Source organism: Hippocampus bargibanti, linkage group LG03 (genome assembly GCF_051943395.1).
Source record: "Hippocampus bargibanti isolate YZ-2025 linkage group LG03, ASM5194339v1, whole genome shotgun sequence".
In the NCBI taxonomy this organism is placed as follows: domain Eukaryota; kingdom Metazoa; phylum Chordata; class Actinopteri; order Syngnathiformes; family Syngnathidae; genus Hippocampus; species Hippocampus bargibanti.
This window is the reverse complement of record NC_142736.1, coordinates 3961521-3974592: the sequence shown is the minus strand read 5'-3', so window position 1 is coordinate 3974592 and position 13072 is coordinate 3961521. Positions and strand designations below refer to the sequence as shown.

General features: G+C 41.5%; 1 protein-coding gene across 1 annotated transcript in view; it reads left to right on the top strand.

Annotated features, from left to right (window-relative positions):
- The window catches only part of LOC148899998 (neural-cadherin), a 297995-nt gene that overhangs the window by 198429 nt on the left and 86494 nt on the right, over nt 1–13072 (top strand). The window contains 1 exon segment of the mRNA XM_088991547.1: nt 796–980. Within this exon segment, the coding sequence (XP_088847673.1) occupies nt 796–980 (185 nt within the window).

Genomic DNA, 13072 nt, shown 5'->3' with positions numbered 1-13072 from the left:
CTAACTATCTGGCTGGATAACTATTAGTTATATAGCTAGTTGTCTAGCTCGCTATCTATTGGCTTTATATTAGCTTTCTATTGGCTATCTATATGCTATCTATTAGCTAACTGCCCGGCTAGATATCTGGCTAATTATGTATTAGTTCTATAGCTACTTGTCTAGCTGTCTAGCTGTCTATCTATTGGATATCTATTAGCTTTCCATGAGCAATCTATTTGCTATCTATTAGCTAACTGGCCAGCTAGCTAGCTGGCTGGCTATCTATCAGTTATATAGCTAGTCGTCTAGCTGGCTATCTATTGGCTATCTATTGGGTATCTATTACCTTTCTATTAGCTATCTATTTGCTATGTATTAGCGAACCTCCCGGCGAGCTAGCTATCTGGCTGGCGATCAATTATATAGCTAGTTGTCTAGCTGTCTATCTGGCTATCTATTAGCTATCTATTTGCTTTTGATTAGCTAACTGGCCAGCTAGCTAGCTATCTGGCTGGCGATCTATTAGTTATATAGCTAGTTGTCTCGCTGTCTAGCTGGCTATCTATTGGCTATGTATTAGTTTTATATTAGCAATTTATTTACTATCTATTAGCTCACTGGCTGGCTATCTAGCTATCTGGCTGGCTATCTATTAGTTATATAGCTAGTCGTCTAGTTGGCTATCTATTAGCTAGCTAGCTTTCTATCTATTTGAGTGAACGCTGGCGCATGTGCTTTATTATTATAAATTTGTTGCGTATGATTCTAAAAATGGTTGTATTTTGTTTTTTTGTTTTTTTGGGGTGGGGACAGCAACTTCGTGTTGAACAAGCGCACGGGCTTTGTGGTCATCAAGGAGAAGACGCCATCGGGCGACTACCAGTTCCTCGTGCGCGTTTCGGACGGCGTGTGGCCCGACGCCATCTCGGCGGTGACGGTGCACGTTCGAGAGCTGCCCGATGACGCCTTGCAGAACTTGGCGTCACTACGCCTTGCAGGTAAGACGAGAAATATCTGTTAATAATATATTTTTTTTTTTAATGTTGAAGGTACGTTAAAAAAAAAAATAAAATATCTCGAAATGGGAACAAAATGAAATCTATTAACTCAATCACTGCCATTCACGAATTTGTTCAGGAATTGAAAATATGAAGTAGAGCACCATTTTTTTAGGTTTTGTTTTTTATAATAATAATAATAATAAATTTCATTTATAAACTCTCAAGGTCACTTTACAGTTTTTTGTGGGTGTGGCAGTGACAGCCACACGCGACAGCCACACGCGCCAGCGTTCACTCAACCCGGAAGTAACTCAAATAGATAGAACGCTTGCTAGCTTGCCAATAGATAGCTAATAGCTAGCCAGTCAGCTTTATAGCTAATAATAATAATAATAATAATAATACATTTCATTTATCAGCTCTCAAGGTCACTTTACAGTCACAAGATCAGTTTTTCTGTGGGTGAGCAGCGGCAACCACACATGCCAGCGTTCACTCAACCAGGAATAACTCAAATAGATCAAGTTAGCTAGCTAGCTAACATATAATTAATAGCTAGCTAGCTAGCTAGTTAGACAGCTAATATATAATTAATAATAATAGTAATAATAATAATAGATAGATAATAGATATTTTTCATGCTTAGGTGCCGATAAAGTGCTGGCCATGGCCTCTGGTAATGTTTTTTTCCTTTTCACAGTGGGGCAGCATTTGCCTTTTGTCAATGTTAGCACTTTGTTCCAGCTTCAGCTGTTGTTAAAGCGCTATAGAAACCAATATGGATGTATTGGATTGGATTGGATTGGATTGGATTTGCCTTTATTAGTCTCACAGTATTGCATCATATTTTGGTCATCTGCCCTCATTTCAAGCTGATATAACTCCAGACCCATATTAACGAGCAATGAGCTAGAATTGTGTTGCCAATAAAAAGTGATTAAAAAAAATGAAAACATAACTCTTCATTTGATCAGCATCTAACACGGTCAATGGAATTTAAAAAGGTTTCTGAACTGGACTGATGAAAGCCATCTGACTATCTAGCTATCTATTAGCTATGTGGCTATCTAACTCGCTAGCTGTGAGCTATCTAGCTGACTATCTATTATCTAGATAACTATCAATTAACTTGCTATTTAACTGGCTATCTATTAGCTATGTGACTATCTAACTGGCTAGCTATGAGGTTTCTGGCTATCTATTTATAGGCTAGCTAGCTATGAATTAGCTATTATACAGTACAGTTTATTTATTTAATTACAATACAATAGCACATTTATTATACACAAAATAAGGTATATTTTGTGTAGTTTTAAGGCTTATTTAGTAGAAAATTATGTTTTATGGGGACCTGGGAATGGATTATTCTCATTTTTAATGGTTTTCTATGGGAAATTAATGTTTGGAAGACACACTTTTCACCTTACACACCATTTCTGGGAACCAATTAAGTTCGTAAGCATAGGTATCACTGTATATATCTATATATAAATTTCAAGCGCCTTTCAAAACACCCAAGGACACTTTGGGAAATGATATACAGTAAAGTCTCGTTATATCGATATCGGATATATCGATAGTCCCGGTTATATCGATATTTTTTCGGACTCCCTTGAATATCGATATAACGAGACTTTACTGTAATAAAATAGCAGATTGAACTAGACACTGAAAGCAATTTTAAACAGATGGGTTTTGAGATGGGACTTGAAAATAGGGAGGGAGTCAATATTGCGGATGTTGGGTGGAAGTGAATTCCAGAGTTTGGGAGCAGAGGGGCTGAAAGCTCTGCATCCCATCGTAGTGACGGGCAGAGGGCACATGGAGCTGAAGGGAGCATGAGGATCTGAGGGAACGGAGATTTGAAACAGGTCAGAAAGATAGGGAGGGGCAAGATTATGGATGGCTTTGAATGTAAACAGAAGTATTTTGAATTTGATTCGATGTTTAGCAGGAAGCCAGTGGAGCTGCTGGAGGACTGGGGTGATGTGGTGAAAGGAGGGGGTTCTAGTGATGATCCGGGCTGAAGAATTTTGGACAAGTTGGAGTTTATGGAGAAATTTCTGATTGACACCGAAGAGAAGTGCGTTGCAATAATCGATGCGGGAGGTGACGAGCCTGTGGATAGCAGTGGTGTGAGGGGTGAGCGAGGGACGGAGACGGTTAATATTACGGAGGTGGAAATAAGCAGACCGACTTATGTTATTTATATGGGAGTGAAAAGATGGTGAGCTATCGAGGATGACACCCAGGCTCTTGACCTGAAGGGAGGGGGACACGGTTGAACTGTAAATGGTGAGCGAGAAACTGTTAGTTTTGCGGAGTGTGGATTTGGTACCGACAAGGAGAAGTTCAGTTTTTTTCACCGTTAAGCTTGAGAAAGTTACGGGAATGCCAGGATTTAATTTCTGAGACGCAACGTGAGAAGGATGGAGGTCGAAGAAAGGCGTGGGGTTTGCTGGAGAGGTAGAGTTGGGTGTCATCCGCGGAGCGGTGAAAGTGAATGCCAAACTTACAGAAAATATTGCCAAGAGGAAGTAGGTAGATAATAAAGAGAAAGGGCCTTGAGGCACACCAGAGGACACAGGAGAGGACCGTGAGGTGAACGAGTTGATTTGGATAAATTGTGAGCGATCGGAGAGATAAGAGTGAAACCAGCGAAGTGGGGCGTCCGTGATGCCTAGGGTGGAAAGTATGTTGAGAAGGATAGGGTGGGAAATTGTGTCAAAAGCTGCGGTCAGGTCGAGAAGGATGAGGACGGAGAGTGAACCGGCATCGGCTGCCATGAAAAGATCATTCGTGATTTTTATGAGAGCCGATTCAGTACTGTGGCGGGGGCGGAAACCAGACTGGATTTGTTCGTAAAGGTTATTGTGAGTGAGGTGAGAGTGAATCTGGGACGCAACTGTTTTTTCAAGGATTTTGGCAAGGGTGGAGAGGTGTGTGGGGACATCAGAGAATTCTTTTTATCTCATTTTGCGTACCGCGTATGCCTCATTAGGGTCGCGGGGGTTGCTGGAGTCTCAGCTGTCTTCGGGCACGAGGCGGGGGACACCCTAAATTGGTTGCCAGCCAATCGCAGGGCACACAAAGACATACAACAGTCACTCTCACACTCACACCTAGGGACAATTTGGAGTGGTCAATCTGCCTGCCATGGGAGGAAAAGCCCCTACACAGGATGTACCACCGAACCATAACTGAAGTGGCTGATCTCAAAAAGTCCTATCAGTGGCCAGAGAGGGCTGGCCTAAAGGGCAGCACAGGGGCACTCATCCTGGCTGCTCAAGAGCAGGCCCTGAACACCAGAGCAATAGAGGCACGGATATACCACACCAGGCAAGACCCAAGGTGTAGGTTGTGCAAAGAGGCACCCGAGACAATCCAACACATAACTGCAGGGTGTAAGATGCTGGCAGGGAAAGCCTACATGGAGCGCCATAACCAGGTGGCTGGCATAGTCTACCGAAACATCTGTGCGGAGTATGGACTGGAAACCCCAAGGTCAAAATGGGAAACACCTCCCAAGGTGGTGGAGAATGACCGAGCAAAGATCCTGTGGGACTTCCAGATACAGACTGACAAGATGGTAATGGCCGACCAACCAGACATCGTGGTCATAGATAAAGGGCATAGGAAAGCCGTTGTCGTGGATGTAGCGGTCCCGAGTGATGGAAACATCAGAAAGAAGGAACATGAGAAAATGGAGAAATACCAAGGGCTCAGAGAGGAACTGGAGAGAGCCTGGAAGGTAAAGGTGACAGTCGTGCCTGTGGTGGTCGGAGCACTCGGGGCAGTGACCCCCAAACTCGACGAGTGGTTGCAACAGATCCCGGGAACAACATCAGATATCTCGGTCCAGAAAAGTGCAGTGCTAGGAACAGCACGGATACTGCGCAGAACTCTCAAGCTTCCTGGCCTCTGGTAGAGGACTCGAGGTAAAAAATGGGGGATAGACACCACCCATGGTGGGTGAGACGAGGATTTATATATATATATATACAGTAAAGTCTCGTTATATCGATATCGGATATATCGATAGTCCCGGTTATATCGATACTATTTCTATGCACGCACGGAGAAAATTACATGCAAACAGGGTCGGATATATCGATAGTCCCGGTTATATCGATATTTTTTCGGACTCCCTTGAATATCGATATAACGAGACTTTACTATATATATATATATATATATATATATATATATATATATATATATATATATATATATATATATATATATATATATATATATATGCCGTTTGCTTGTGTATGACATAAACCAGATGGAACAACACGCCTGATGAAAATGATCAGCTCATCAGCTAGCTTATCAGTAGCCTGCTCATCATCCTGATCATTTTAATCACCGATGCAAGTGTCACAAATGCCAAAAAAAATACATATTTTCTTCGTGTTTTGGTCAGACAAAAAAAATGCCTGCTATTTTTGTTTTTATGAACCCGACTGTTGATTACTGAAGAGCTGTAATCATTTTTTCCTCCCTTGCTCTGAAAGAAAAGAGTCTACTGTTTTTTATTGCTGATTAGCAACACAATCTCCCCGAAAGATGAGTCCGATTGCTCTCCAGCCGGCAATTTTCCAGAACAACTTGGAAAATTGCTGACGGTGAACAATTTTGCCTGAATTTGTCAGCGGAGTCACTGAATTAAAGGACAACCGACACCTACCACTACTACTACTATTACTACTATTATTATTACTACTAATAATAATAATACATTTCATTTCTAAGCGCCTTTCAAAACTCTCAAGGACACTTTAGTCACACAATATTTTTTTTTTTTCTGCGGGCGAGCAGCCACAGCCACACGCGACAGCTTTCACTCAACCCGGAAGTGAAGTAGTAGAAGTAGGAGTACAAGAAGTAGTAGAAGTAGGAGGGTGTAGAAGTAGAAGAATTAGAGGAAGTAGTAGTAGAAGTAGAAGAGTGTAAGGTTTCTTGCGTTTCATTTATGATTTCCTCTTCAGACAGAACTATTTTGAATCATATTCATAACTGGATGAGTAACAAGAAAGCATCTAAACTCTCTGAAGCCATTGTTTTGATTCTGGAGCAAGGCAGTTTATAAAGGAGTATCCTGGCGTGACGTCACAGACAAGGGGGCGGGGCCTTGTGAAACTCGTCATTTTGAAGTAGTTTTGGGACACTTGAAGTCATTTTTATTGGTGTTTTGCATTTGACTAAAAATATCAGCCTGCATGTTTTGGGTATTTTAGATGCTATAAAACGTTTTTCTGATGTCAGTTAGGAAACAAAAACGTGATGTCTGTTGTCCTTTAATTACAATACAATAGCACATTTATTATACATAAAATAAGGTATATTTTGTGTCGTTTTAGGGCCTATTTCATAAAAAAAATGTTTTACTGGGACCTGGGAACGGATTATTCTCATTTTAATGGTTTCTTATGGAAAATAAATATTTGGCAGACGAACTTTTCGCCTTACACAAACTTTTTGGGAGCCATTGTTTTGATTCTGGAGCAAGGCAGTTTGTGAAGGAGTATCCTGGCGTGACGTCACAAACAAGGGGGCGGGACCTTCTGAAACTCGCAATTTCCGGGGTCATTTTGAAGTAGTTTTGGGACACTTTAACGTGTTTTTTTGGGTGTTTTGCATTTGACGTAAAATATCAGCCCGCATGTTTTGGGTATTTTAGATGCTGTAAAACGTTTTTCTGATGTCAGGAAACAAAAAAGTGATGTCGGTTGTCCTTTAAGCCTTGACCAGTTCGCAGTTAGTATAAGGTTGGGGACCAATGTTATATAGAACGAAAAAAAAACTATATTCCATAAAAATGTCATCTGTCGACGGAATCAGACAATCCGACTATAAGACGACGTGAAGCTAAGCTAGCCTAAATGTAGCCGAGCGACGCAATAAAAAAATGGCTCTCATTGAGACTTTGACTTCCCCCAAATCCCCATTCCCGGGAACCCACGCAGAAAGCAATAACCAAGCCAGCCGCGCGCCACTTGAATCGCCGCCGTGAGATTAATACGACGCGCCGCCACTCGCCGCCGGCACCGCCGCTGCTTCGCTATCTCGAAAAAAAGGCGCAAAATCCTTGAATGTCCACAAAACAACCTTTCCCTCCTCCCCCTACTCGCTTGATGAAGAGCTCCTCTTGAGGGGTTCGACCTTTAAAAGGTCAAGTGAGAGATTGGCTAAATATTTCTCGCCCACTCGATCGATACGGCGGAGAAATTGGCAAAAATATGGCCGCCGCTGCTTTAATAGTTTGCGCTTTGACGCTGACCTTCTCTCTGTCCTGAAGGATAAACTTCTTTCAGTACCAAATCCCCTCCCCCTTCATACTCTCCCCCAGCCATTTTCCATCAGGAACATGATTTTTTAGTCTAGCGTGTCCGTCAGGAGTATATCCACAAAAAAAAAAACTAATCTGGAGTCCTGAAAGGCAATCAATCGCAAGTCCGCCATTTTGGTTTGAAGTCGAACAACCGACACTATTTTTTTGTTTCCTAACTGACATCAGAAAAACATTTTATAGCATCTAAAATACCCAAAACACGCAGGCTGATATTTTTAGTCAAATGCAAAACACCAATAAAAATGACTTCAAGTGTCTAAAAACTACTTCAAATTGAACGCGTAAGTAGCCAGTTTCAGAAGGTCACGCCAGGACGGCTTGCCTTGCTCAAGAATCAAAACAAAGGCTTCAGATTGAGGGAATGTGCTTTCTTGTTAGTCATCCAGTTATGAATATGATTCAAATAGTTCTGAAGAGGAAAGCATACATGTTTGCAATCGATTAAAGAATTTATTCCGTGCCATTTTGAGGTATCTGGGGGGCGGGCGGGGGGGGGGGGTAGCACCAAAACAGAGGCAGAAAATGGCGACAAAGCTCCGTGTAAGGAATTAATCAGCCCGTCTCCACAGGCTGATTAATTCATTACACAGAGCTTTGTCGCCATCTTCTGCCTCTTTATGGTGCAACACGAAGTTTTCAGATCAAACAAGTACAGTAAAATGCATTCACGTGATGGAAGGACTGCTACAATGTGTCCTTTTTTTCGGTCAGGGGCGTTCCTTCAGTGACGTAACGTGAGGACTCGTTACCAACTCAAAAACAAGACTTCCGGAATATTCAGCGCGAGTCTTAAAACGTAAAAATAAATATAGCTATATGCGGTGGAATCTTTGTAAAATACGCTCAGTAGAAGTCATTTGAAGTGATTTTACAAATTATGGACACAACTTATCCGGAGGCGTTGGTTGTCCTTTAAGGGAAGAATTTTAAAGATGGCCGACATATTTTAAAGATTGATGTTTCATTTTTATTTCCCCTCTTTGGGGAAAATTATCTGATGATGTCGTGGAAAGATTTCAACCATCAATTTCACCTGTTATTTTTTTTTCATGCCCGGGACCCAAAATCGCTGAGAATCAGGATTTTTTTAATTATTATTTTATTTCATTTTTTTTTCATGCCCGGAACCCCAAATCACTGAGAATCTGGATTTATTTTTCTTGCCTGGGACCCCGAATCACTGAGAATCGTTTTTTTTTAATTATTATTTTAGTTTAGTTTTTATGCCCAGAGCCCAAAATCACTGAGAATCAGGATTTTTTTTAATTATTATTTTATTTAATTTTTTTTCATGTCCGGAACCCCAAATCACCGAGAATCATGATTTTTTTTTTTTTCATGCCCGGGACCCAAAATCACGGAGAATCATTTTTTTAAATTATTATTTTAGTTTAGTTTTTATGCTCATAGCCCCAAATCACTGAGAATCAGGATTTTTTTTTTCATGCCCAGGACCCAAAATCACAGAGAATTATTATTATTATTTTTTATTTTTTTTCATGTCCGGAACCCCAAATCACCGAGAATCATGATTTTTTTTTTTTTTCATGCCCGGGACCCAAAATCACGGAGAATCATTTTTTTTAATTATTATTTTAGTTTAGTTTTTATGCCCAGAGCCCCGAATCACTGAGAATCAGGATTTTTTTTTTTCATGCCCGGGACCCAAAATCATTGAGAATCATGATTTTTTAAATTATTTTATTTTATTTTTATTCATGCCCGGAACCCCAAATCACTGAGAATCAGGATTTATTTTTCATGCCCAGGACCCAAAATCACAGATATTTTTTTTTTTTTTTTTTTTTTTTTTTTTTTTTCATGCCAGGGACCCCAAATCACTGAGAATCATGATTTTTTTTTTTTTTTTTTTTTTTCATGCCCGGGACCCAAAATCATTGAGAATCATCTCATCTCATTTTCCGTACCGCTTATTCCTCATTAGGGTCGCGGGGGATGCTGGAGCCTATCTCAGCTGTCTTCGGGCACGAGGCGGGAGACACCCTGAATTGGTTGCCAGCCAATCGCAGGGCACATAAAGACATACAACAGTCACTCTCACACTCACACCTAGGGACAATTTGGAGTGGTCAATCTGCCTGCCATGCATGTTTTTGGAGTGTGGGAGGAAACCGGAGCACCCGGAGAAAACCCACGCGGGTCCGGGGAGAACATGCAAACTCCACACAGGGAGGCCGGACCGGGACGCGAACCGGCGACCTCTGCACTGTGAAGCCGGTGTGCTAACCACTCGACTACCGGGCCGCCGGTAGTCGATTTTTTTAAATTATTTTATTTTATTTTTTTGTCATGCCCAGAACCCAAAATCACTTAGAATCATGTTTTTTTTTCATGCCCAGAACCCAAAATCACTGAGAATCATGATTTTTCATTGGATTTTTTTTTCATGCCCGGAACCCAAAATCACTGGGAATCATGATTTTTTTTTTTTAAGTTTTTTTTTTCATGCCCGAATAAGCTGTTTAAATGTCTGCTGAATTTAGATCGGTAGCGCCTGCCTGAGGGGGTCGCAGGAAAAGGTGGTGGGCAGCGTGCGGAGGGTCCAGTAGGATTTTCCGTACCCTTGTTTGGATTATTGCACTGTTTTTTTTTGTTTGTTTGTTTTTTTGTTTTCAGTGGGTGTTTTTCAAACCCCCCATGTGATGACTTAGCACTACCGACACCAGTCTGGAGTGCTTAGCTCTACTTTCCTTGCATCTTGATCGGACTCTTCAATCGGTTTCGCTTCTTATTTATCTTGCCTTGGCGACCCAATCAAGTCGAGGAGACGTTAACTTGCAATGTTGTTGTTTCTCGGAGTACTTTAGAACTCTTTCAATGTATCTTTAAAAACCTCTAGAGCAGGGGTGTCAAAGTCATTTTTTGCCGCGGGCCACATTGTAGTTATGGTTTCCTCTCGAGGGCCGTTATGAATTTGGGGAAGCCATTAGAATGTTTAAATCCCTTCAAATATTACATATAGAGCACACAGCAAATTAATGAATAACTCGTTTTCAAATCTGAAGTCAAGAATAATGACTTTTATTGTGGTTGACATCAAAAATATGAAATTTTAGCTCAGATTTTAGCAATCATCATGGAATTTAACAAGTTTGATTTGCTTTCGCGGGCCGAAAAAAATGATGTGGCGGGCCGGATTTGGCCCGCGGGCCTTGACTTTGACACCTGTGCTCTAGAGCCTTTAAAAACCTCTTTAGAAAAAAGTCATCTGCCGCGAATACTATTTCAATTGCTTTGTGTGTGTTTGTGTGTGTGTATGACTAGTCTTGTGAGTACCACGAACATTTCATACCATACATAGTGAGGACATTTTTGACAAAATTATTTTTTGGTGTGTATTTTCATTTCACTCGAATACACACAATTTTTACTCACTGTGTGTGTGTGTTTGTGTTTTGGTACAATGTATTGAGATGGAGTCAGACAGCCTGCAGGGAGGAGAGAGCATCAGTGTGTTGGGATATGCGCCAGGTGCAGAGGCTGTCATAGTACGTTAGAAGTTAGCACCCCCCCCCCCAGCCCACTTTACTCCCGACCGTCTCCCTGTCATCCCTCGTCCGTCCTCCTCCGCCGGGATGGATGGATGAGAGCTGACGTTTGCCTCCGACGTTCACTCGCCGTTCGTCTGACCTCCTTTTTTTTTTAAGATCATGCCTGAATTGTTCTCAGTTGAAAGGGTGGAGAGATAATGGATCATGGAGAGCCAGCCGGCGTCATGGACGGAAAGATGGTTTTGATGGATGGATGCTTGATGGATTATTACATTAATTGATTTTTTTTTGGGCTGGCAGAGGGCCAATCAAATGGATGGATGGATGGATGGACTGACGGATTTGGATGTTGGTTTGATAAATGGATTGATAGGTTGGTATAGAGTATATGTTTGGTTGTCTGGATGGATGGATGCATGATGGACGGGTGGATGGATGGATGGATGGATGGACAGATGGATGGATGGATATTGGGTTGATTTGATGAATGGATTGATGGGTTGGTATTTATGTTTTGTTGTCTGGATGGATGGATGGATGGATGCACTGACGGATTTGGATGTTGGTTTGATAAATGGATTGATAGGTTGGTATAGAGTATATGTTTGGTTGTCTGGATGGATGGATGCATGATGGACGGGTGGATGGATGGATGGATGGATGGATGGACAGATGGATGGATGGATATTGGGTTGATTTGATGAATGGATTGATGGGTTGGTATTTATGTTTTGTTGTCTGGATGGATGGATGGATGGATGGATGCACTGACGGATTTGGATGTTGGTTTGATAAATGGATTGATAGGTTGGTATAGAGTATATGTTTGGTTGTCTGGATGGATGGATGCATGATGGACGGGTGGATGGATGGATGGATGGATGGATGGATGGATGGATGGATGGATGGATGGATGGATGGATGGATGGACAGATGGATGGATGGATATTGGGTTGATTTGATGAATGGATTGATGGGTTGGTATTTATGTTTTGTTGTCTGGATGGATGGATGGATGGATGGATGCACGGACGGGTGGATGTTGGGTTGGTTTGATGAATGGATTGATGGGTTGGTATGTTTGTTTGGTTTTCTGGATGGACGGATGGATGGATGGATGGATGGTTAGATGTTGGGTGATTTGATGTATGCATTAATCGGTTGGTATATATGTTTGGTTGTCTGGATGGACGGACGGACGGGTGGGTAGGTGGATGGACGGACGGGTGGATGTTGGGTTGATTTGATTGATGGGTTGGTATACGTGTATATGTTTGTTTTTCTGGATGGACGGATGGATGGTTGAATCGGCGAATGGATGTTGGGTTGGTTTGATAAATGAGTTGATGGGTTGGTACAGATGTTTAGTTGGATGGATTGATGGATTAAATGGATTTTTGGGTTGGGAAGGGTCAGTCGGATGGATGGATGGCCGGACGGATATATGGATGGACAGAGGATGATGGATAAATAGATGGATGGTTGAATAGATGGATGGAGAAACCTTCTACTTCTTTGAAAAATTCTGACTTATACATTAAATGACTGTTATAGTTCACTGAACACCCACATATGTATTTTCCATTTTAACCCTTTATTTCCTATTTCATTTTGAACTACTAAAATTAAATGTTTTTGTTATTAAGGTAGCAGAACGCCTGTGTAAGCCCTCAGTCGTAGAGGAATGGTCCATCGATGAGAAGGTTTCTTCATCCGTCATCTGTACTTGTTTGAAGGTGTCGGACGTTTCGCTTCTTATCCAAGAGGCTTCGTCAGTGAAATGTTTTTTGTTTGTTTGTTTGTTTGTTTGTTTGATGCCAGTGATGTTAAAATCTTAAGAAAATAGATGGTTTGAAAGGGGAGTAATAGAAGCTATTTTCATAAAACAGAAAAACCCTTCACTAAATAACCATGGTGGGGTGAGGTTCAATTTGGATCGTTCCTACAACTGACTTCTTAGGCAACATAGGTATAGTTATGCTGATGAGGTAATACCAGATCAAATTGGGCAATCAGGCCAGTCGTAGTCCCCATAATCAGGCAGGACAATAGAAGTAATCAGTGTAGCCTAGGGAATAGTCGTCTGCTCCCCCCAACCTGAGCGCAGGGACCTATCATAGCAGCCTGGCACCGCCACGTCTGGACAGTACGGATATATATATATATATCGGGCCAAAACAACCAGCAAAAAAATAGTTCGCTGACGAAGCCTCTCGGAT